Genomic DNA, 27,225 nt, shown 5'->3' with positions numbered 1-27,225 from the left:
CACATCAAAGGACGATGAATCACATCAAAGGACGATGACATCACATCAAAGGATGATGACATCACTGTAATACATAAAAGGATATGTATGAATATTCGAAATGATATATGGAAAACTAAATTTAAATGTCCAGAAAAGTGGCAGTGTTGCTGTGCAGCAGTGTCTGATGTACGTTGTGAAGCTGTGTGTTGACCAATGCGAGTCGCATCAAACTCATATTTACCTGGCATTGGATATACAATGATCAAGTATTTTATGACAATAATTTGTTTTTAATGTTAAAAACAAATACAGATTAATACCATCCATATTCTTGAAAAGAAGCATTATTTTGAAGAAAAAAATATGTATGGTACAAATATCCAACTGAGTAGAGAAGTCAACTGTGAGTGTATTCAGGCAGCACGCTTCAATGTGTCTATCCAAACTAGCCTAATGTTCCAGAATGTGTGAAAACATCAAAGGACGATGACATCACATCAAAGGACGATGACATCACTGTAATACATAAAATGATATGTATGAATATTCGAAATGATTTATGGAAAGCTAAATTTAAATGTCCAGAAAAGTGGCAGTGTTGCTGTGCAGCAGTGTCTGGTGACCGTTGTGAAGCTGTGTGTTGAGCAATGCGAGTTCCATCCAACTCATATTTACCTGTCATGGGACATACAATGATCAAGTATGTTATGACAATATTTTTTTTTAAAGTTATAAAGAAATACAGATCAATAACAGCCATATTCTTGAAAAGAAGCATTATTTTGAAGAAAAAAATATGTATGTTACAAATATCCAACTGAGTAGAGATTGTCAACTGTGAGTGTATTGTGGCAGCACGCTTCAATGTGTCTGTCCAAACTAGCCTAATGTTCCAGAATGTGTGAAAACATCAAAGGACGATGACATCACATTAAAGGACGATGACATCACATCAAAGGAGGAAGACATCACAACAAAGGACGATGACATCACTGTAATACTTAAAAGGAAATGTATGAATATTCGAAATGACGTATGGAAAATTAAATTTAAATGTCCAGAAAAGTGACAGTGTTGCTGTGCAGCAGTGTCTGATGTACGTTGTGAAGCTGTGTGTTGACCAATGCGAGTCGCATCAAACTCATATTTACCTGGCATTGGATATACAATGATCAAGTATTTTATGACAATAATTTGTTTTTAATGTTAAAAACAAATACAGATTAATACCATCCATATTCTTGAAAAGAAGCAGTATTTTGAAGAAAAAAATATGTATGTTACAAATATCCAACTGAGTAGAGAAGTCAACTGTGAGTGTATTCAGGCAGCACGCTTTAATGTGTCTATCCAAACTAGCCTAATGTTCCAGAATGTATGAAAACATCAAAGGACGATGACATCACATCAAAGGACGATGACATCACATCAAAGGACGATGACATCACATAAAAGGACGATGACATCTTATTAAAGGACGATGACATCACTGTAGTACATGAAAAGACATGTATGAATATTCAAAATGACGTATGGAAAACTAAATTTAAATGTCCAGAAAAGTGGCAGTGTTGCTGTGCAGCGGTGTCTGGTGGACATTGTGAAGCTGTGTGTTGAGCAATGCGAGTCGCATCAAACTCATATTTATCTGGCATTGGATATACAATGATCAAGTATTTTATGACAATAATTTGTTTTTAATGTTAAAAACAAATACAGATTAATACCATCCATATTCTTGAAAAGAAGCATTATTTTGAAGAAAAAAATATGTATGTTACAAATATCCAACTGAGTAGATATTGTCAACTGTGAGTGTATTGTGGCAGCACGCTACAGTGTGTCGATCCAAACTAGCCTAATGTTCCAGAATGTGTGAAAACATCAAAGGATGATGACATCACATCAAAGGACGATGACATCACATAAAAGGACGATGACATCTCATTAAAGGACGATGATATCACTGTAGTACATGAAAAGACATGTATGGATATTCAAAATGACGTATGGAAAACTAAATTTAAATGTCCAGAAAAGTGGCAGTGTTGCTGTGCAGCAGTGTCTGGTGTACATTGTGAAGCTGTGTGTTGAGCAATGCGAGTCGCATCCAACTCATATTTACCTGGCATTGGAGATACAATGATCAAGTATTTTATGACAATAATTTTTTTTTTAAGTTAAAAGGACTATTTGTAACTTTGTACGCGCAAAAATGTAGCGGGTCGTCACACATGCGCGCTCGCATATGCGCGTTCGTGTGTAGCCGCTGTACCCTCCTCCTCTGCCTGCTCGCCTTCACTCAGACAGCTCAGCTCGCTCCACCGCTAGACGTGAACGCGCGTTCACTACACACTGCAGAAGAGTTAGTTTAGCTCTGACAATATCTAGTGAATGTACAGGGGACGTTTGTGCAGAAATAACTGCTGCAGCTCCTCCAGACCAACAGAGGTTTTCCGTGTCTTGTGAAGTGACGGAGCTCTACAGAGATTTATGTTGTCTTCTCGTTACCGACCGGGTGCCGGTGTCTCCTCTGCTCTCTCCGGCTGCGGGCGGAGAGAGCAGGGAGACACGCTGGAGAGCCCCGCTGCCTCAGCCTGCACTTAGGCAGGAAAAGCCAACACTAGGATCAGATCTAAATCATGTTCATGGAGAGACCTTCATCTGGTCAGCTAACATTACTGCCAAGCAGCTGAAATATAGAGTGATATTGTGGTTTTAGCTGACTTGTGTCGCCTCACTGTTTTGAGTGATGCTGGTTCAGGTATATTGAGAGCGAGCAAGCGCGAGCCCGATGCTGACTTTCGTTGATTTCACGGCCACAGATGTCGCTGTTTAGAAGCATTTCTGAAAGTTACAAATAGTCCCTTTAAAAACCAATACAGATTAATACCATCCATATTCTTGAAAAGAAGCATTATTTTGAAGAAAAAAATATGTATGTTACAAATATCCAACTGAGTAGAGATGTCAATTGTGAGTATAGTGTAGCAGCACGCTTCAAGTGTTTACCCAAACTAGCCTAATCTTCCAGAATGTGTGAAAACATCAAAGGACGATGACATCACATTAAAGGACGATGACATCACATCAAAGGACGATGACATCACAACAAAGGACGATGACATCACTGTAATACATAAAATGATATGTATGAATATTCGAAATGATGTATAGAAAACTAAATTTAAATGTCCAGAAAAGTGGCAGTGTTGCTGTGCAGCAGTGTCTGGTGACCGTTGTGAAGCTGTGTGTTGAGCAATGCGAGTTGCATCCAACTCATATTTACCTGGCATGGGAGATACAGTGATAAAGTATTTCATGACAATAATTTGTTTTTAAAGTTAAAAACAAATACAGATTAATACCAGCCATATTTTTGAAAAGAAACATTATTTTGAAGAAAAAAATATGTATGTTACAAATATCCAACTGAGTAGAGATTGTCAACTGTGAGTGTATTGTGGCAGCACGCTACAATGTGTCGATCCAAACTAGCCTAATGTTCCAGAATGTGTGAAAACATCAAAGGACGATGACATCACATCAAAGGACAATGACATCACATCAAAGGACGATGAATCACATCAAAGGATGATGACATCACATCAAAGGACGATGACATCACATCAAAGGACGAATACATCACATCAAAAGACGATGACATCACTGTAATACATAAAAGGATATGTATAAATATTCTAAATGACGTATGGAAAACTAAATTTAAATGTCCAGAAAAATGGCAGTGTTGCTGTGCAGCAGTGTCTGCATCCAACTCCTATTTACCTGGCATGGGAGATACAATGATCAAGTATTTCATGACAATAATTGTTTTTTTAAAGTTAAAAACAAATACAGATTAATACCAGCCATATTCTTGAAAAGAAGCATTATTTTGAAGAAAAAAATATGTATGTTACAAATATCCAACTGAGTAGAGATGTCAATTGTGAGTATATTGTAGCAGCACGCTTCAAGTGTTTACCCAAACTAGCCTAATGTTCCAGAATGTGTGACAACATCAATGGACGATAACATCACATCAAAGTACGATGACATCACATCAAATGACGATGACATCACATCAAAGGACGATGACATCCCTGTAATACATAAAAGGATATGTATGAATATTCAAAATGACGTATGGAAAACTAAATTTAAATGTCCAGAAAAGTGGCAGTGTTGCTGTGCAGCAGTGTCTGATGTACGTTGTGAAGCTATTTTTTGAGCAATGCGAGTCGCATCCAACTCATATTTACCTGGCATTGGAGATACAATGATCAAGTTTTTTATGACAATAATTTTTTTTTAAAGTTATAAACAAATACAGATTAATACCAGCCATATTCTTGAAAAGAAGCATTATTTTGAAGAAAAAAATATGTATGTTACAAATATCCAACTGAGTAGAGATTGTCAACTGTGAGTGTATTGTAGCAGCACGCTTCAAGTGTCTACCCAAACTAGCCTAATGTTCCAGAATGTGTGAAAACATCAAAGGACGATGACATCACTGTAATACTTAAAAGGATATGTATGAATATTCTAAATGACGTATGGAAAACTAAATTTAAATGTCCAGAAAAGTGTCAGTGTTGCTCTGCAGCAGTGTCTGGTGTACGTTGTGAAGCTGTGTGTTGAGCTATGTGAGTTGCATCCAACTCATATTTACCTGGCATGGGAGATACAATGATCAAGTATTTCATGACAATAATTTTTTTTTAAAGCTAAAAACAAATACAGATTAATACCAGCCATATTCTTGAAAAGAAGCATTATTTTGAAGAAAAAAATATGTATGTTATGTAGGGGATTTACAAATGGGAACAGGTTTGATTATTAGCTAATTAATAAATAATATTCATAGAATTATTATTATTAATAAGAATTATCAATCGACATTAATAATGAACGGGGCACCACCCTGGAATCAGGGACCAATAACCAAAACGTCAATTCAGTCTCATAAGGGGGTTGTTCACTCCAAATGCCAGTATTTAAACACTACTTTACATTTGGGATATGAACGGTGAAGGGTGAATCCGAGCACTAACTCTCACAACCAGCTGTTACCACAATATAAATTCACAATAAACACAGACAACTGCTTTTTAAAGTAAGACCATTTATTTAAATATAGTTATCTCAATCAACAATAAACAACACTCTAACAACATCAATTTAAATCAATAGTTAAACAGTAGTAATTAAAGATTAACAACACTTTCAATAAACAAATGGATATTCTACAATGCAGCTCTAAGCACTAAACTAGAATTAAACAAAACACAAAAACAAGAGAATGTGTGTGTGAGTGTGTGTGTGTGTTTGAATGAATATGTGTATGTGTCTAGGTGTGAAGGAGGAGGAGTGTCTATGTGTGTGTGTGGTGTGGGAGGAGCAAAGGAAGCCCTAAGTGGACGTCACCACGTAAGTGGTTACGTCACGTAATGGGGGGGGTTGCTCGAACGTTACAGACCACGCACAAACGGGATGTGAATCCCACATGTCGGTAAGGTAATGGGTGTGTAGGAGGAGGAGTGTCTATGTGTGTGTGTGGTGTGGGAGGAGCAAAGGAAGTCCTAAGTGGACGTCACCACGTAAGTGGTTACGTCACGTAAGGGGGGGTTGCTCGAACGTTACAGACCACGCACAAACGGGATGTCAGTCCCACGTGTCGGTAAGGTAGGAACGTGTGTGAGCCTATGTGAGGAGACGTGTCTATGTGTGTGTGTGTGTGTGTGTGTGGGAGGAGCAAGAGAAACCCCGAGGTGGACGTCACCACGTAAGTGGTTACGTCACGTAAGGGAGGTTTTGCTCTAGTGACGGAAGCGCCACGAAAGTTACCGACAACGCACGAACGGGAACGTAAAGTCCCCACGTGGTCGGTAAATAGGAATGTTTGTGTGTAGTAGAAGTTGAGAAAAAAGGCGCGCTCAGAGCGCAGCAAAAAGAGGTTCTTACTGCCTCGGCAAAAGACGTAGCAGCCGTATTATAATCACTCAGAAGCTCGGCAGGCAAACTCACGTTTGTCGGCCGTGCGCTGGTCCTTTAACTGATAGAATACAGCTACAAGTCTTAAACCGTGATGGCAGAAACGAACACAAGAAACCCACGGCGGGGCGCACTGTCAACACAGCAAACAAGCAGCAGCAGGAATCCTAACTGCCGCGCGAGAGATGTAACAGCTGGATTATTATTACTCAGAGGCTCGGCAGGCAAACTCACGTTTGTCAGCCGTGCACTGGTCTTTTACTAATAAACTACAGCTACAGATCTTCACGTTTTGGCAGAAGCTAACACAAGGAGCACACAGTGATCAAACAGTCAGCAACAGTAAACAAAGCATAACAAACAAGCAAAGCAAAGCAAAGCAAGTAAAGTAAACAAAGCAAACAAGCGGACTTGGCGGTCCGTACGTTCAGTATAAATCAACAATAGTTATTAACTTATTGGAATACACAATTTCACTAGTCTCTGCCCAGACACAAGCCTCTTACTTGGATCGCTTCTTCGGAGCGATAGTGGAGTATATCGTCGTTAATTGGTCCGGCGGCGTCGCGCAGGCTCGGACAATAACGGGCCGTTATGATGCTCGTCAGCTGATGAACGGCAGGGCTGGACCTCCGTGTGGCAGCGTAGGGAAAGCAGCCATTGATGAAGGAAAAGGCAGTGCGCACGTTTCCTTTGTGAAGAACGGGGTCCGTGTCTTCCTTGGTGAAGAACGGGGTCCTTGTCTTCCTTGGTGAAGAGCGGGGGCTGGACGTTTCTTCCTTCTGCAGGTATGAGGATCTCAAAGTCTGATGGACACAACAATAGCTTAACTCGTCCAGCGAGGTCAGGAACTGTGGCTCGATCTTAAGGTGAACGCTGTAGTGTTGGGTACCTCCTGGAGCAAACAAAGTCACAATGGAAAGGGAATGATGTTCAGGTTGGCGTGCTTTTATCTCCTGTGAGATTGTGGGCGTGTCACCGGAAAGACCCCACATTTCCTGTTAGCCTCACCCAATGGGAGCCCTTGTTTGGATTCAAAATGAAATCTCGCACCTAGGTGACAGATTTCAAGAGCTGGCGGTTTAGTCTTTGTTACTGTTATCAGGCTTCTAATTTCCCATGTCACCAGACCAAGGCTCTTTGTCTGGTGAGGTCCCTACAGTTACAAATATCCAACTCAGTAGAGATTGTAAACTGTGAGTGTATTTTAGCAGCACGCTTCAAATGTCTACCCAAACTAGCCTAATGTTCCAGAATGTGTGAAAACTTCTAAGGACGATGTCATCACATCAAAGGACGATGACATCTCATCAAAGGACGATGACATCACTGCAATACATGAAAAGACATGTATGAATATTCAAAATGACGTATGGAAAACTAAATTTAAATGTCCAGAAAAATGGCAGTGCTGCTGTGCAGCGGTGTCTGGTGTACATTGTGTAGCTGTGTGTTGAGCAATGCGAGTCGCATCCAACTCATATTTACCTGGCATGGGAGATACAATGATCAAGTATTATATGAAAATATATTTTTTTTAAAGTTAAAAACCAATACAGATTAATACCATCCATATTCTTGAAAAGAAACATTATTTTGAAGAAAAAAATATGTATGTTAAAAATATCCAACTGAGAAGAGATGTCAATTGTGAGTATATTGTAGCAGCACGCTTCAAGTGTTTACCCAAATTAGCCTAATGTTCCAGAATGTGTGACAACATCAATGGACGATAACATCACATCAAAGTACGATGACATCACATCAAAGGACGATGACATCACTGTAATACTTAAAAGGATATTTATAAATATTCGAAATGACGTATGGAAAACTAAATTTAAATGTCCAGAAAAGTGGCAGTGTTGCTGTGCAGCAGTGTCTGGTGACCGTTGTGAAGCTGTGTGTTGAGCAATGCGAGTTGCATCCAACTCATATTTACCTGGCATGGGAGATACAATTATCAAGTATGTTGTGACAATATTTTTTTTTTAAGTTATAAAGAAATACAGATCAATAACAGCCATATTCCTGTAAAAAAGCATTATTTTGAAGAAAAAAATATGTATGTTACAAATATCCAACTGAGTAGAGATTGTCAACTGTGTGTATTGTGGCAGCACGCTACAATGTGTCGATCCAAACTAGCCTAATGTTCCAGAATGTGTAAAAACATCAAAGGACAATGACATCACATCAAAAGGACGATGACATCACATCAAAGGACGATGACATCACATCAAAGGACGATGACATCACTGTAATACATAAAAGGGTATGTATGAATATTCGAAATGACGCATGGAAAACTAAATTTAAATGTCCAGAAAAGTGGCAGTGTTGCTGTGCAGCGGTGTCTGGTGAACATTGTGAAGCTGTGTGTTGAGCAATGCGAGTTGCATCCAACTCGTATTTACCTGGCATGGGAGATACAATGATCAAGTATTTCATGACAATAATTTGTTTTTAAAGTTAAAAACAAATACAGATTTATACCAGCCATATTCTTGAAAAGAAGCATTATTTTGAAGAAAAAAATATGTATGTTACAAATATCCAACTGAGTAGAGATGTCAACTGTGAGTGTATTGTGGCAGCACGCTTCAATGTGTCTATCCAAACTAGCCTAATGTTCCAGAATGTGTGACAACATCAAAGGACGATCACATCACATCGAAGGACGATGACATCACATCAAAGGACGATGACATCACTGTAATACTTAAAAGTATATGTATGAATATTCGAAATGACGTATGGAAAACTAAATTTAAATGTCCAGAAAAGTGGCAGTGTTGCTCTGCAGCAGTGTCTGGTGGACGTTGTGAAGCTGTGTGTTGAGCAAAGCGAGTTGCATCCAACTCCTATTTACCTGGCATGGGAGATACAATTATCAAGTATTTCATGACAATAATTTGTTTTTAAAGTTAAAAACAAATACAGATTAATACCAGCCATATTCTTGAAAAGAAGCATTATTTTGAAGAAAGAAATATGTATGTTACAAATATCCAACTGAGTAGAGATTGTCAACCGCGAGTGTATTGTGGCAGCACGCTACAATGTGTCGATCCAAACTAGCCTAATGTTCCAGAATGTGTAAAAACATCAAAGGACGATGACATCACATTAAAGGACGATGACATCACATCAAAGGACGATGACATCACATCAAAGGACGATGACATCACTGTAATACATGAAAGGATATGTATGAATATTCAAAATGACGTATGGAAAACTAAATTTAAATATCCAGAAAAGTGGCAGTGTTGCTGTGCAGCAGTGTCTGTTGTACATTGTGAAGCTGTGTGTTGAGCAATGCGAGTTGCATCCAACTCCTATTTACCTGGCATGGGAGATACAGTGATCAAGTATTTCATGACAATAATTTGTTTTTAAAGTTAAAAACAAATACAGATTTATACCAGCCATATTCTTGAAAAGAACCATTATTTTGAAGAAAAAAATATGTATGTTACAAATATCCAACTGAGTAGAGATTGTCAACTGTGAGTGTATTGTGGCAGCACGCTACAATGTGTCGATCCAAACTAGCCTAATGTTCCAGAATGTGTAAAAACATCAAAGGACAATGACATCACATCAAAAGGACGATGACATCACATCAAAGGACGATGACATCACATCAAAGGACGATGACATCACTGTAATACATAAAAGGATATGTATGAATATTCGAAATGACGCATGGAAAACTAAATTTAAATGTCCAGAAAAGTGGCAGTGTTGCTGTGCAGCGGTGTCTGGTGAACATTGTGAAGCTGTGTGTTGAGCAATGCGAGTTGCATCCAACTCGTATTTACCTGGCATGGGAGATACAATGATCAAGTATTTCATGACAATAATTTGTTTTAAAGTTAAAAACAAATACAGATTTATACCAGCCATATTCTTGAAAAGAAGCATTATTTTGAAGAAAAAAATATGTATGTTACAAATATCCAACTGAGTAGAGATGTCAACTGTGAGTGTATTGTGGCAGCACGCTTCAATGTGTCTATCCAAACTAGCCTAATGTTCCAGAATGTGTGACAACATCAAAGGACGATCACATCACATCGAAGGACGATGACATCACATCAAAGGACGATGACATCACTGTAATACTTAAAAGTATATGTATGAATATTCGAAATGACGTATGGAAAACTAAATTTAAATGTCCAGAAAAGTGGCAGTGTTGCTCTGCAGCAGTGTCTGGTGGACGTTGTGAAGCTGTGTGTTGAGCAAAGCGAGTTGCATCCAACTCCTATTTACCTGGCATGGAAGATACAATTATCAAGTATTTCATGACAATAATTTGTTTTTAAAGTTAAAAACAAATACAGATTAATACCAGCCATATTCTTGAAAAGAAGCATTATTTTGAAGAAAGAAATATGTATGTTACAAATATCCAACTGAGTAGAGATTGTCAACTGTAAGTGGATTGTGGCAGCACGCTACAATGTGTCGATCCAAACTAGCCTAATGTTCCAGAATGTGTGAAAACATCAAAGGACGATGACATCACATCAAAGGACGATTACATCACATCAAAGGACGATGACATCACATCAAAGGACGATGACATCACTGTAATACATGAAAGGATATGTATGAATATTCAAAATGACGTATGGAAAACTAAATTTAAATATCCAGAAAAGTGGCAGTGTTGCTGTGCAGCAGTGTCTGTTGTACATTGTGAAGCTGTGTGTTGAGCAATGCGAGTTGCATCCAACTCCTATTTACCTGGCATGGGAGATACAATGATCAAGTATTTCATGACAATAATTTGTTTTTAAAGTTAAAAACAAATACAGATTTATACCAGCCATATTCTTGAAAAGAACCATTATTTTGAAGAAAAAAATATGTATGTTACAAATATCCAACTGAGTAGAGATTGTCAACTGTGAGTGTATTTTAGCAGCACGCTTCAAATGTCTACCCAAATTAGCCTAATGTTCCAGAATGTGTGAAAACATCAAAGGACGATGTCATCACATAAAAGGACGATGACATCTCATTAAAGGACGATGACATCACTGTAATACATGAAAAGACATGTATGAATATTCAAAATGATGTATGGAAAACTAAATTTAAATGTCCAGAGAAGTGGCAGTGTTGCTGTGCAGCAGTGTCTGGTGTACATTGTGATGCTGTGTGTTGAGCAATGCGAGTTGCATCCAACTCATATTTACCTGGCATGGGAGATACAATGATCAAGTATTTCATGACAATAATTAGTTTTTAAAGTTAAAAACAAATACAGATTAATACCATCCATATTCTTGAAAAGAAGCATTATTTCGAAGAAAAAATTATGTATGTTACAAATATCCAACTGAGTAGAGATTGTCAACTGTGAGTGTATTGTGGCAGCACGCTACAGTGTGTCGATCCAAACTAGCCTAATGTTCCAGAATGTGTGAAAACATCAAAGGATGATGACATCACATTAAAGGACGATGACATCACATCAAAGGACGAAGACATCACATCAATTGACGATGACATCACTGTAATACATAAAACGATATGTATGAATATTCAAAATGACGTATGGAAAACTAAATTTAAATGTCCAGAAAAGTGGCAGTGTTGCTGTGCAGCAGTGTCTGGTGGACGTTGTGAAGCTGTGTGTTGAGCAAAGCGAGTTGCATCCAACTCCTATTTACCTGGCATGGGAGATACAATGATCAAGTATTTCATGACAATAATTTGTTTTTAAAGTTAAAAACAAATACAGATTAATACCAGCCATATTCTTGAAAAGAAGCATTATTTTGAAGAAAAAAATATGTGTTACAAATATCCAACTGAGTAGAGATTGTCAACTGTGAGTGTATTTTAGCAGCACGCTTCAAATGTCTACCCAAATTAGCCTAATGTTCCAGAATGTGTGAAAACATCAAAGGACGATGTCATCACATAAAAGGACGATGACATCTCATTAAAGGACGATGACATCACTGTAATACATGAAAAGACATGTATGAATATTCAAAATGACGTATGGAAAACTAAATTTAAATGTCCAGAAAAGTGGCAGTGTTGCTGTGCAGCAGTGTCTGGTGTACATTGTGAAACTGTGTGTTGAGCAAAGCGAGTTGCATCCAACTCCTATTTACCTGGCATGGGAGATACAATGATCAAGTATTTCATGACAATAATTTGTTTTTAAAGTTAAAAACAAATACAGATTATTACCAGCCATATTCTTGAAAAGAAGCATCATTTTAAAGAAAAAAATATGTATGTTACAGTTATCCAACTGAGTAGAAATTGTCAACTGTGAGTGTATTGTGGCAGCACGCTACAATGTGTCGATCCAAACTAGCCTAATGTTCCAGAATGTGTGAAAACATCAAAGGACGATGACATCATATCAAAGGACGATTACATCACATCAAAGGACGATGACATCACATCAAAGGACGATGACATCACTGTAATACATAAAATGATATGTATGAATATTCAAAATGACGTATGGAAAACTAAATTTAAATGTCCAGAAAAGTGGCAGTGTTGCTGTGCAGCAGTGTCTGGTGACCGTTGTGAAGCTGTGTGTTGAGCAATGCGAGTTGCATCCAACTCATATTTACCTGGCATTGGAGATACAATGATCAAGTATTTTATGACATTAATTTTTTTTTTAATGTTAAAAACCAATACAGATTAATACCATCCATATTCTTGAAAAGAAGCATTATTTTGAAGAAAAAAATATGTATGTTACAAATATCCAACGGAGTAGAGATGTCAACTGTGAGTGTATTGTGGCAGCACGCTTCAATGTGTCTATCCAAACTAGCCTAATGTTCCAGAATGTGTGACAACATCAAAGGACGATCACATCACATCGAAGGACGATGACATCACATCAAAGGACGATGACATCCCTGTAATACATAAAAGGATATGTATGAATATTCAAAATGACGTATGGAAAACTAAATTTAAATATCCAGAAAAGTGGCAGTGTTGCTGTGCAGCAGTGTCTGGTGTACGTTGTGAAGCTGTGTGTTGAGCAATGCGAGTTGCATCCAACTCCTATTTACCTGGCATGGGAGATACAATGATCAAGTATGTTATGACAATAATTTTTTTAAAGTTATAAAGAAATACAGATCAATAACAGCCATATTCTTTAAAAGCAGCATTATTTTGAAGAAAAAAATATGTATGTTATCCAACTGAGTAGAGATTGTCAACTGTGAGTGTATTTTAGCAGCATACTTGTCCATGTCTGTGATTGGTTATATGCTACAAACACCACCCATTTTATGTGAGCTTTCTCATAGCCAGATTGAAAAGCCCCGGGTTGATTTACCAACTTGATAACCTGCGTTGTAGGACAGCTTAGCGGGATTGGGGTTGTTAGAGTTAGTTAAGCCAGATAACAAGAAGATATACATATTGTAATTCAATTGTTCTGAGAGAAAACTGCGCTGTGTTCCAATCCACGTACTTCCGCAAGTACACTTCAATGTTATGCACTGTATGCACTCTGTACTTACTTGAATAGTGCATGAATTTCAACAGGGTGGGGTCGTCTCAAATCAAAAACGCTGCACTTACCGGAAATGACGATCGCAACATTTCACCGCTGCTCGCTACCCACCAAAATGTCTTCTTCTTCGGGGTTTTACGGTAGCTGGCATCCTTAGTGTTCCAGTCATCTAAAGTTGTGTTTGTGCTGTAATCAGACTCATCATTACATAAAAGCATAGAACAGAGAACAGAATACATCTATAAATACTGTTTGATTGTAACTTTGTGCAGTCGTGCACATAGTAAATGCAAATCAGTTACTGTTGCACATAATTATCTATACTTTTTTGACTTATTTTTCTACTTGGTGTTTGCACCAACATACAGCAGAATAAATAAATATATTACAAACTATTTATGACTATAGATTTTTTTACACTACTGTGTAGTTTACAACAGCCATTTAAAGTTCAATACAAAAGAAAACACACACCAACATTAAAATGACTGAGTTTATTAAATATTAAATTCATGTCACAAAACTGAACCTAAATACATAAATAGATAGATAAATACGTCGATATTGATAGATTGTCCTATTTGTCTTTCTCCAGCCTCCAAACCCCAGGCAGTATGGTAAATGGTAAATGGACTTGCATGTCTACATCACTCCTCTAGTCTTCTGACCACTCAAAGCTCTTTACACTGCATGTCAGCATTCACCTGTTCACACACACATTCACACACTGATGGTAGAGGCTGCTAAGGTGGCAACTTTGCCCATCAGGATCTAAATACTCATTCACACACCGATGGCTCAGCCTTCGGGAGCAATTTGGGGTTAAGTGTCTTGCTCAAGGACACATCGACATGTGATCTGAACCAGCGACCTTCCGATTGGTGGACGACCTGCTCTGCCCTCTGAGCCACAGCCCCTTTAAGGGGTTTGGTGTAGCCTGGGAAAGAGGTGGCCGGAGTTTGTCTCCTTGTATTTAGTTTGCTTATGGGTGTCATTGCTTCGGGCCGTCCCCAGACCTTTAGGAGGGAGATGGAACCAAAGTGAAATAACAGATTAGCTGTGACTAACCCAAATATCTGTCATCTTCATTAACGTGTAGGATTAATATTTAATCAATTAACATCCCCACCCATTCCCCTTTTCACCATGGATCAGGAGCTGTATGGGTCATTATATTATTGACATTCTATTTGGGGTAAATTGTCATTAAAATGTTTAATTGTATTAGCTGCTGTAAACTGTTGTGTTGTGTGGCCCAAATTAACAGACAGTACATTACCTGAGTCACATGCTGCAGGTCATCATCTATCATTTCATCATCTACCTTTTCAATTATTCATTTCATTCACAGATTTATATCAACAAAATAAAATAAGTTAATATATTTCGATAAAAATATGTAACAGATTTACATTCATTAAAATCATTTTTATGCCCGCATGCATTTTATTTTTTTATACTTTATTTTTTCCCCTTTCTTTCAAGGTTGTTTTCATATATGCAATTTACAGTTTGTAATTAAAATAGTTTATGAAGCATTTTTTTTAAGTAATTGAGCTTAGAAACAAACAAAATAAGTACACAAGAGAAAACAACATCAGCATTAAAATAAAATAAATAAATAAAAATGACAATGACAATAATAATAATAATAATAATAATAATGATAATGATAATAATAATAATAATAATAATAATAATAATAATAATAATAATAATAATAAGACAAAGAGAAAATAATAATAATAATAAAAATTAAAATAATAATAATAATAATAATAATAATAATAATAATAATAATAATACAATAATAAATTCATTAAATTAGTTAATTTTTAAAAAGCATTTTTTTTTAAGTTTTTGTTTTTTTTAGTCCTGATCCTGAAAAAGTTTCCCAAAGTTTCATCTCGGCTGTCATCCTTTGTTTATGGTTGAAATGACAATGAAATGAAATGAACCTTGAATAGTATTATATTGTGAGACTGTTTATATGTTTGGAATTATTTGAAGGTAAAGTAATAAAAACAGTTTTTAATGAGAAATAATGGCTAAAGCAACTGAATTTTAAGGCCTTTTTTCTTTATTCATGCTCCCTGAGCTGCCCTATGGGACACTGACATTTGTATTGTACTACTGCAGTTCATAAATAGGTACAATTACTATTATAGCTGGTGACTTTAAGACCCAAATGTAGCTTTTACACATCAAAAGTGGGCCTGAAAGCATTAGATCAGTTCTGTTCTGCAGGTTTTAGCCCATTCAAAGATCATGTAGGTCTACATGCATCCTTTCAGTTCACACCAGAATGAGCGTGTGTGGTTCAGTGTTATTTAAACATGGTAGTAGTAGCAGGTGTAGTCTATAAAGGCCATTCAGTGTAACACCTGTTTGGACCCTCTCCGGGCTCCCACCCTCAGCTTCACCCTCTTTTCTTCAGAGCTGCTGAACTTGCAGCAGAAGTGCAGCCTGATGTGTGTGTTGAACTTCTGGTCTCTGACGCCGTAGATGAGCGGACTGAGCAGACGTGGAAGCACGTTGGTAAACAGGAAGCTGGTGAAGAAGATGCTGGTTATTTCACGAGGCCAGGCGGTGGCTAGAAGGACATTGATGAAGGGAGAGATGAAGGTCAACATGCAGATGAGGAGCTGGACTCCGTGCAGCAGGATGGTGTTGCGGGCGTTTCTGGCCGAGGCCTGGTTAGAACCAGAAACTGCCCAGGCGGCGCAGAGGACCTTCAGGTAGGTGATGATGAGAGTCAGGAAGACGAAGGACAACAGAAGGATCTGAGGGGAAGACGTGAAGACACTTTAATCTCCATCAGTGAAGTCATCAAGACAGGAAATGAAAATAAAACCTGGAACACAGTAAACAGAATTCATCTCTGTTCCACCTGGACCACCACACTCTGGGCCTTGTGGTACGGCGTGGTGTACACGTTGAGAGGGTAACAGACGACGACCCTCGAGAAGACAGACGGGGGCTGGGTGGCGAGGATGATGAGGATATCTGTGAGGGCAGGGATGAAGGAGACGACCCAGATGAGTGCGATGAGAGCGTAGGCTCGCTGCACGGTGCAGATCTGGACGTGATGAAGAGGTCGACAAACGGCAATGTAACGCTTCACTGCCATGCCAGCCAGGTTCAGAGGGCTGTTCCTGGATCAGCACAAACACACAACATTTCATTTGTTTAGGATTCAATGTACAAACTGTAAAGCAGCGTGCACGTCTACAAAAGCCTGAGGAGTTACCAGACACCAACTAAACACAAGCTTAATACTAACTACTCTATGGTATATTTGGCTAAGTACTATCAGTTCACTTGAGAAAACTTACAAGTATACTTGCAGTAAAAACTATTAAAATAGTAGTTTACTGAGAGTATACTTTAAAGTGTACTTTCATAAAATAAGAATTGGGCTACAAGTATATAACTAGTAAACTATCAGTACAATACTTACACTTGAAGTATACTTTTATAAACTAAATTAGTCCCAAGAAGTATTGAAGTAGTACAGTTTGTACTTTTTACTCTACTACATCTCAGAGGCAACTATTGTACTTTTTTTTATCTGTTCTAAATGAACCTTAAAGGGAAATTTGTCAAGTATTTAATCCTCTTATCAACATGGGAGTGGACAAATATGCTGCTTTATGCAAATGTATGTATATATTTATTATTGGAAATCAATGAACAACACAAAACAATGACAGATATTGATCCAGAAGCCCTCACAGGTACTGCATTTAGCATAAAACAATATGATCAGATCATAACATGGCAAACTGCAGCCCAACAGGCAACAACAGCTGTCAGTGTGTCAGTGTGCTGACTTGACTATGACTTGCCCCAAACTGCATGTGATTATCATAAAGTGGGCATGTCTGTAAAGAGGAGACTCGTGGGTACCCATAGAACCCATTTACATTCACTGATCTGGAGGTCAGAGGTCAAGGGACCCCTTTGAAAATGGTCATGACAGTTTTTCCTCGCCAGAATTTAGCGTAAGTTTGGAGCGTTATTTAACCTCTAGTGTGACATGGTTGGTACCGATGGATTCATCAGGTTTTGTACTTTCAGATGATACCAGTCTCTTCACTCTAGCTTTAAAACTGAAAGACAGTAAAGTTGGTCGGGTCTCAGAGGGTTAATACAAAAGCATGTTGTGTCAAATATAGGCAGGGTGTCCTACCACTCCATGGGTGAGAATTACAACTCTGCAGTTATTTAAAGATCTTAAATAAAGGACCATAAACAAATGATTTCTATCTGAAAAATAGAAAGCATATACCCACAAAATTCAGTCAGTCCGAGTCCACCCAAAGAGCACCTGAGTGGGTACCAGCTCTTTATTTCTAGTGCCATCTGCTGTAACCCTCCAACATCACAGCTCCAGTCACACTGAGCATGAGTCACAGCTCCACGGGGTCAAAGACGGCGTCTCAGCCTTCATTTAATATCCTTGAGACAAACCAGGAAACAGGTTGTTATTCTGCCTCTCTGAGACCACACACTCAAACACACACTGAGAGACGGAAGATAAGATTCACCTTCAGACCAAAACCACCACTTCCACTGAGAGAGGACATCTACAGGAGGGAATACTGGGAATACTGGAATACCACCACTTCAACCAGCTGCTGAGTCCACAAACTGAACCAGAGTTTTACAAGAACAAAGACTCAAAGTGAAAGTAACTTTCAGAGAACAGGAAGTGGCTGAGCCGTCTGCCTGCTGTGTTTACAGCTTCGCTCGGAGACGAAATGGCGTCCAGATTAGAGGACGATCTCTGCTGTTCTGTCTGCCACGACGTCTTTAAAGATCCTGTCACCCTGTCGTGTAGCCACAGCTTCTGTAAGGCCTGTCTGCAGAAGTAGTGGACGGAGAAACACGTCCAAGAGTGTCCACTTTGTAAGAGAAGATCTTCAATGGCTCTATTCGATAACTTGGATTTAAAGAAGCTGTGTGAGAGAGATCAGAGAGCTTCTGAGACTCTCTGCAGTCTGCACTCTGAGACACTCAAACTCTTCTGCCTGGACCATCAGCAGCCGGTGTGTAACGTCTGCAGAGATTCAGAAACACACATCGATCACAGATTCACATCCATTGATGAAGCTGCACGACAACACAAGAAGGAACTTCAGGAAACTCTGGAGCCCTTAAAGGAGAAGTTAAAGGATTTTAAAGAAGTTAAAGTGAAGTTTGATCAAACAGCAGAACAGCTGAAGGTCCAGGCCCGACACACAGAGACGCAGATTAAGGAGGAGTTTAAGAAGCTTCACCAGTTTCTAGAAGAGGAAGAGGAGGCCAGGATGGCTGCATTGAGGGAGGAAGAGGAGCAGAAGAGTCAGATGATGAAGGAGAATATGGAGGCTGTGAGCAGAGAGATAGCAGCTCTTTCAGACGCGGTCAGAGCCACAGAGGACGAGCTGAGAGACGAAGACGTCTCGTTCCTGCTCAACTACAAGGTCGCAGTGGAAAGAGTCCAGCAGCGCCCCCTGCTGGAGGATCCACAGCTGGACTCAGGAGCTCTGATAGACCAGGCCAAACACCTGGGCAACCTGACCTTCAACATCTGGAACAAGATGAAGGACATGGTCTGCTACACTCCTGTGATTCTGGACCCAAACACCGCTGATCCAGAACTCATGTCCAAAGATCTGACCAGTGTGAGACGAGCAGAGAGACAGCAGCTTCCTGATAATCCAGAGAGGATTCATGATTACTACTCCGTCCTGGGCTCCGAGGGCTTTAACTCAGGGACTCACAGCTGGGACGTCCAGGTCGGAGACAGTACATGCTGGTCTCTGGGTGTGGCAGCAGAGTCTGCCCAGAGGAAGGGAGACATACGGTCTGGATTATGGACAATATGATTCTCTAATGGTGAGTACAGAAGGTTCTCCCCATCGGGTCCGTTCACTGATCTCCCAGTGCAGAAGAAGCTCCAGATGATCTGAGTGAATCTGGACTGGAACGAAGGACAGCTGTCGTTCTCTGATACTGATACTGACACACTCATACACACAATCACACACACTTTCACTGAGAGGATGTTTCCATACATTGCCACTGAGAATCACCCGCTGAAGGTTCTACCAGTGAAGGTCGCTGTGACTGTGGGACAACAGTAATAGAAGGTGATGATGATGTATTTCAACATATACTGAATTTTCTTCTCTGAGTCTTTGAGGAACATGTGACTGTGTCGTCCTGATGATGATGATGATGATGTTGGTTGTCATGGTGATCAGGATGACATCTACAGTAAAACTTTAAATAATAGAAGCTCTTGTGATCGGATCGGATTCCCCGTTCTGTATGCAAATAAACACGTAGTAAACACACGGCTAACACAGCAGACGCTGCCATGTAATACTACAGGAATGTCAGTAGTGATATCCTACATATTTATGAATTCGGGCACATTTTATTAAAGGTCCCATATCGTGCTCATTTTCAGGTTCATACTTGTATTTTGGGTTTCTACTAGAACATGTTTACATGCTTTAATGTTCAAAAAACACATTATTTTTCTCATCCTGTCTGACTGAATACACCCTCTGTCTGAAACGCTCCGTTTTAGTGCATTTCAACGGAATTGCGTTGCTAGGCAACTGGGTCCATTTTTTCCTGTCAGCTGATCTCATTCACATACACTGCAACAGGAAATATACTGAGACACATTTGGTATGTTTACATTTAAAACCGTGTAATGGTCTAAATATTGTAGATTTGTGACATCACAAATGGACAGAAATCCTAACAGCTTGTTTCAAACCCCCAGTTTCTGAATACGGGCTGTGTGTATGTCTCCATATATTGAGCGTTTTGATAGTTTCACAGTATTTATATATCACTTAAACCTGCTTTATAATATAAAAGACATTAAAATCTCACTTTTTACAATATGGGACCTTTAACATCAAAATAAAAGGTTATTGTACCGGCAGAGAGCCGGTGACCTCAGTGCTACCGACACCGCTGTCTTTGCCAGGAAACAGCGGCGTACAGAGCTTCAGAGAGCTGGGGATGAGATAGAGCGAGCGGGTGTCAGCTCCGCGCAAAGCAGCGGAACAAAAACACACTGACACATCTCCGACAGTATGATAATAATGCACTTCCCCTGCCTATAGTAGTCTGATAGTCTGTAGATATGTAGCCTAGAAACAAGATATATTTAAACAAAAATACAGTTGTACCGACAGGATACAGTAGAGCACAGAGGCTGTTTCCATGACGCGAGGCGTCTTCCTGTCTATTCACCTGAGGACGCAGAGACCGCAGATCCCGCCCCTAAATCTAAGCCCCGCCCCTTCCACAACTCAGGACCAGTTCGTCGTAGACGGACTTGTAGACGGACTCGTAAACGGGAGGCATCGTTGCAGTCAGCAGAGTTCCTGGCTGCATGGATTATGGCTTTATTTAGTAACATGATGGAGGTGGGAGGGGCTACTCTTTGGTTTACCTTTATTGATTATTGATTATATCTTTAATGTGAAGTTTCTGTGTATTTGAACAGCAGGTTCAAACATTGATTTGTTTATTCATGTAAAGTGTTAAAGAGATTTGATTTGATTTCATTAAGTAGTTTAGTAGGTTAAGCTTGTATTGGATAAAGGTTGTATCTTTTATAATGTCTGTTCTGTGTGATTGCACCATCAGGACTGCTTCACATTTCACTCTACTCTGTGTAGTGACAATAAAGGAATCTTGAATTTATTAAGAATTTATTTATGAATTAATTAAAGAAGTATTTAGACTGAAAGCCAGTGATTTATAAATGTTAAATGGCTGCTTGCTCTTTTATTCTTCATATCAAATGTCCATCTTGATAAACTGGTGTTCTGTGGTTTACTCTTCCTTAAACACCTACTTGTTGGCAGTGACTAAGATGAGCAGCAGGATGCAGCAGGAAGCGAGGCTCGTGGGAATGGTGTAGGTCATGATCTGCAGCAGCACAGAAAGCGTCAGCATGATCATGTCGTTTATCACCAGATGGATGTACAGCACATACCTGCAGAGGAGTTATAGAGGAGGAAGAGTGAAGGAGACGAGGAAGGACAAGAGCAAAATAAGCAAGATGAGAAGAGAGTTTATAGGAAAGAGGAGAGAATGTTGAATTTTCAGTCAGCTCCAAACTCGGTTCAAATCACTAAATCACTCACAATCACAACATGTGGCAAAACACACAACGGCTGAAAAGTTGTTAACGTGCTGCCACAGAGTTTGATTGAGTCAGTCAGATGTGTGAGAGGACGACTCTACATGTCTGAATGCTCTTTAATGCTTTTAGCTTGTAAAAAGTCCTCTTTACTAATAGATGTTATTTAGTTTAGTTTTCACATCATATTTTTCAGATACTTTACTAATATTTTTCTGATATTTTCCAAAACTTTTCGAAAACCGTTCGGAAATTTGTCAACATTTTTTTCACATGTTTTAATAATCATTTTTTGGACATGTTTTGGATATTTTTCACATATTTTACTGATAATTTACTGGTATTTTTCACATATGTCTGAATGGTGTTTGATGCTTTTAGTTTGCAGAAAGTCCTCTTTACTAATAGATGTTTTTTAGTTTAGTACATGCAGAACAAAACGCTGTCCAACGGTTCAACCAGACTGAGAGAGACGTGGATCCCTCTGAGCACCAGTTGAATCAGAACAGAATAAATCAGTTATTGGTGAAAGAAACTGAAGCTGAGCATCAACATGTGAACAGGTTCCTGTTTCAGTGTCAACGTCACAATAATGCAGCCGAGAACAAGCTGGAATTTACAGCTACAACGTGATGATTTAGCAAAGCAGAATACTAAACTACTGTAATATCAGATGAACATAATCCCAGTTGAACCCTCTCCAGTCTCACCACTGAGTCGACTGCAGAGGGACTAACTCAGTATTTAGAGCCAAGTTGACCCGTTGAGGTTCAATAATGATCACTGAGGCTCACTGAAAACTAATTCAACATCCAAGTTCCAGCTGCACTGTATCATTTTTTAATAGTCGTTGTGATGTCAACACTGTGATGTTTCAGTCAGGAATTTTGTTTTGACTTAGTTGAAAGAGAGCATCAGGAGAAATCTGCACTTTAACATGCAACTATTATTCTTTTGTGTTCAGTTCAATGTTGGAAATAATTTCCTTCATTCTTAACACAACAAGCAATTTTTGGTATTTTAGCAGAATACTGAAAGCAGCAGAACTGAGTACACTTTAATATCTGTTTGTTTATCACAAGTAATATCCTTATTGTAATATTTAACAACATTATCACATATTTCCCTCATGTCGTGCAGTCCGTGTTCAACAGTATTCTCCCATCATGCAACACTGCGGGGACATCCACTACTTTCAAATGTAAATAAAACATTTATGCTGTATTCTAAAGCCTCATACTATACCAGCAGTATACGTCCTGATCCACAAGGGAAAGACGAGATACCTGCTGAGACAACACATGACTCTGATATCTGGAGGGAGATCAGTCCAGCGTTTAGTCGGCGGAACTGAAAAAGCAGTCGGAGTAAATGTTGCTGATCAATATTTTATATTTCCCGTCTCTCCTCGTTGATGATCCTGTTTGTCTGACTTCACCATGAGCTGTTAGAATTAATAGTTTAAACCTGCAGTATCTCATAAAGTCAAGAAGAAAAAAAAGAAAGTTGTATTTTTTGATAATATTGTAATAGTGGTACGAGTTTGTTTTTGTCCAGAGCTTTAAGAGCTGGTTTAAAGACTAAAGCCTCGTCTAGTATACTGCTAAATATATCACTGGAACACAGTATGCAGTATGTACCGTATACTGTATACTGTACACTGTATACTGTACACTGTATACTGTATACTGTAAACTGTGTACTGTGTACTGTGTACTGTATACTGTATACTATGTACTGTATACTGTAAACTGTATACTGTATACTGTATACTGTATACTGTGTACTGTAAACTGTATACTGTATACTATGTACTGTATACTGTAAACTGTATACTGTATACTGTAAACTGTATACTGTGTACTGTGTACTGTATACTGTATACTGCGTTCCTCAGTAGTATGTAGTAGGCGGTTTTGAATACAGCCTCGGTGTCTGAATTATTCTGTTTCTATTTCTGTTAAAAGTAATTATTGAAGGAAAGAAGAACATCAGTAGAACAGCTGATTGATAACTTTTCAACAGTAGTGTATATTAAATTACACGACCAAACAACTCATCAGATCTGAATATCAAATATAATCGATTTTTACTGTAACCATCTTCACATATTTGTTTAAAAGAAAAGGAATCACCCCGGGTCCGTCTATCACCTGGGGTCTCTGTAGAAGACCTGGCTCTTAAAGTAGGTGTAGACAAACGCTCCGTTGATGCAGTTGATGATGAAGCCAAGGGCGAAGGTGATGAAGTTCTTTGCGAAAGCGCTGTTCCACTTGTCCAGACGTCCGGTCGAGTTCATGTCTCCGTGCTGGAAGACACAAACCACAGAACAAATGGAAAATACAAATTAATCCAAAAGGTGTCATTTAGATGAAAATATAGCACATTATTTCTTCTCTTAATCATTTCTCACTGTGCTGGAAGTGGGTCAGTTCACATCAAATGTCTTCCAAAGACTGGATTCATCTAAAAATGTCACACGATTAAGAAGAAATACAACAGAAGAACTACGACAGAGATAAAGTCTGGATAAAGTAGGATCTCATTTATAACAGAGCCTACGATTACATTAAAACTAAAGTTGTGATTTATAAACAGATAATAAGTCTATGATTAGGAAGCTTCATTAAAACATTTCAAATATATTAAGAACAAAATAAAGTATCACATTTTCTAATCTGAACGGTATGAATACAATTTAAAGAGTTTGTCTTCATCATTACGTTTTGTAATCGAGGCTAAGCAAGTAAAAAAATACAGAAAAAAGGACAATTTTGGATTAAAGCTGCAGATGTTGTCTGTAATGAAATGAACTGACTGAATTTAAAATGTCCTGTTGGGTACTTCAAGTTCTATTAGTGTCTGTGTGAGGAGGAGCAGCTTCATTCTTATCTCATATAGTAAATCTAACAACGCCTCTTTCGTTTCTAACTGTGGTGAGATGATAACGAGGACACAACTTTATTCTTCTGCTGCCGTCTGACTTTTTAAGATACACTTGAAATGTAAAGTTTGAAGAAATAAAGTGAAACTTACTTCAACACCACACTGCTCTATGTCGAGATACCAACTGTCTGTAAGCAGTGAGAGGACCAGGAAGAGATGCACTTCATATAGATTTTCATATGCAGTGAGATGAGATTATTATTCTGCGAGGTGGGGAGTGAGGAAGGGACATCGGCATGTCTATATGTCAGATTTGATTTAGTGGTTGTAAAATAAACTTCTAATCCGTTATTACTCAACACACTTCTTTAGTATTTATAGCAGCTGTGCTCGTTGTTGATGAATACAAAAGGTTACGCAGAAGTTTGTTCATTATCATTAATGTGATGCGGTTTGCCTTCATCAAAATGAAAGTTTTAGAGATTATTTTCAAAGAGGAGAGACCCAGATGAGGATTTGTTGACACCACCAACCCGTCAGATGGGACCACTATGATGGCAGACTGTTAATGGTCAGGCCTTGCACTCCAACCTCACACCAAACAAATCAAACAACTCACATGAAACAGCGTTATACTGCTTAATGTACTGCCTGGTCGAAGCTTTATCATTGTAGTCAGTGTTATCGTGTGCTGAGGCGGCACAATATTGGAAAAAACTGAGATTGTAATTTTTTTATTTTTCTGCGGTACAAAAAAAATACTGGAATTTTCACCCTGAAATGTTGAACATTTACAAGTTAAATGCATCAATGTGGTGCACTTTAGGAGCAACACGAAGAGGATAGATCTATGAAGAACTTTGTGCTCAAGTAAACCCTAATCACTCTGGTTGTATAGATATGAACGGTGATGAAGTCACACCCTCAAAGTGTGGTTAACGAGACGGGGTTCGTGTTTCAAGACGGGTCGGGTTGGTTGCCGACATCGCCCATAGACCCCCCCCCTCGAACTGAGGACAGTCCGCCCCGGTTGACAGTCGCACTGGGAGCCCACAAGGGCACTGTGATGTCATGAGAATGTGATGACATCACACTGTGATGTCATGGGAATGTGATGTCATGGGAATGTGATGACATCACATTTGTGATGACATCACAATGTGATGTTATGGGAATGTGATGACATCACATTTGTGATGACATCACAATGTGATGTCATGAGAATGTGATGACATCACAATGTGATGTCATGGGATTGTGATGACATCACACTGTGATGAGATGACAGGTAGTGTCATAGAGCGATACATTCCATCCCCCCCACATCATTATCATCATCATCATCATCATCATTGTTGTCGTCCTCCAACTGTTTTAGTCTCCTCTCCCAGTTCTGTTCTCTCTCGGACATTTCTGTTGAGAGCTCCTTCAGAGCCTTGTATTTTTCCTCCCAGGCTTCTTGGCTCTTTAGGAGTTCAACTACTTTGGTCGTCAGCTCTGAAGAGCTTGGTAACAATAACGCTTGTCCCATGGAGATGTAAATAATGCAGTCACCCTCGTCGATTGTTAATGTTCAACCGGTTACCGGTCTGTTAACAATCTCAGCAAGTGTGTAAGATTTAAATGTGTTGGTCTATCCATAAGAATCGTACGTCAAAGGATCAAAACTTCACAGCCAACATAAAAGGAAGGCTGATGACATCACAATGTGATGACATCACACTGTGATGAAATGACAGGTAATGTCATAGAGAGATACATTCCATCTCCCCCGCCAATATCATCATCATCGTCATCATCATCATCATCATCATCATCATCATCATCATCATCATCATCACACTGGGACCAAATTAAAAAGATTATGTTGTGTGAAACATTCTGCAAAATCTGAACTCTCATTTCAGCTCATAAAACCTTTAAAGAATGATAATAAACTTTGTTAACATGTAATGAATGAAATGCTGTTAATGTTCTGAACGCTTTGTATGGCGAGCTGTTTTAACATTTAACAGCTGAGCTTTTCTATCAGGAATTAACAGAGATATCTATAACTACATTGTGACTAGTCAGAGTTGTTGTCATGACGTTGCTCATCAAGGCTTCTCATTGGATATCGGCCCAACAAAACATCTGTACAGTGTCAACTTTTGCTAACTTGGATAGTTTGGTAAAGTGTGAAAGATATTCACAGATTCAAACTCCCCGGATCAATAACTCATCAGAGAAACAGAGTTAAAACACCAACGAGGGCTCTTTCTAACCGTAGTGAGGTAGACAACGAGCTACAAGCTCATTTTAATCACAACCAGCCTTTAGTCCTCCGAGCTGGACACATAACATCGGTCTCTATGTGCAGCCGGCTGTGAGACGAGTGGTCGGGGATCGCTGCGGATCAGATAGTTAGAAAATGACATGAAATAGAACGAGCTCATCATCAGGAGTCTGTGGCCCACGAGAGCTTTGTTCACTAGAGAGTTGTGCTAGAAATTTACAGCGTGTTGTAGAATTATTGTCTCCAGACACACTTTATAAACCCATACGGCTGCAGTGCAGCAGCCATAGTATGTTTGAATAGCTTCACCTCCCCTTGACATTAATGATGTCCCGGAGATCTATAGATCAATTTTGTGGGAAACTTTCAAAGCTTATATGCGTGGACATGCCA

The 27,225-nt window shown here is 38.9% G+C and overlaps 1 protein-coding gene and 2 long non-coding RNA genes across 4 annotated transcripts; 1 reads left to right on the top strand and 2 right to left on the bottom strand.

The window, feature by feature from the left end:
* The first annotated feature begins 221 nt into the window (after positions 1–221).
* Positions 222–975, top strand: LOC119498090. 2 transcript variants are annotated; one of them, XR_005209052.1, is made up of 2 exons: positions 222–248; positions 838–975. It is a non-coding gene; the product is annotated as an uncharacterized LOC119498090 (long non-coding RNA). The 2 variants fall into 2 exon arrangements; XR_005209045.1 differs by lacking the exon at positions 222–248 and adding an exon at positions 656–682.
* Positions 976–8,652: 7,677 nt separating this feature from the next.
* LOC119498078 lies at positions 8,653–9,523 on the bottom strand. The gene is made up of 3 exons (XR_005209041.1): positions 9,332–9,523; positions 8,855–9,172; positions 8,653–8,695 (listed from the first exon to the last, which is right to left on the bottom strand). It is a non-coding gene; the product is annotated as an uncharacterized LOC119498078 (long non-coding RNA).
* Positions 9,524–15,474: 5,951 nt separating this feature from the next.
* Positions 15,475–25,624, bottom strand: LOC119498068 (odorant receptor 131-2-like). Its single transcript, XM_037786556.1, has 5 exons — positions 24,708–25,624; positions 23,825–23,979; positions 21,384–21,524; positions 16,401–16,665; positions 15,475–16,293 (listed from the first exon to the last, which is right to left on the bottom strand). Exons 2-5 carry the CDS (start codon positions 23,968–23,970, stop codon positions 15,883–15,885), a joined length of 963 nt encoding a protein of 320 aa, XP_037642484.1. The 5' UTR covers positions 23,971–23,979; positions 24,708–25,624; the 3' UTR covers positions 15,475–15,882.
* Positions 25,625–27,225: the final 1,601 nt, after the last annotated feature.

This window comes from Sebastes umbrosus, chromosome 1, assembly GCF_015220745.1.
Source record: "Sebastes umbrosus isolate fSebUmb1 chromosome 1, fSebUmb1.pri, whole genome shotgun sequence".
NCBI lineage: Eukaryota > Metazoa > Chordata > Actinopteri > Perciformes > Sebastidae > Sebastes > Sebastes umbrosus.
Note: the sequence above shows the minus strand (reverse complement) of the source record. Positions and strands in the feature narration are given on the sequence as shown.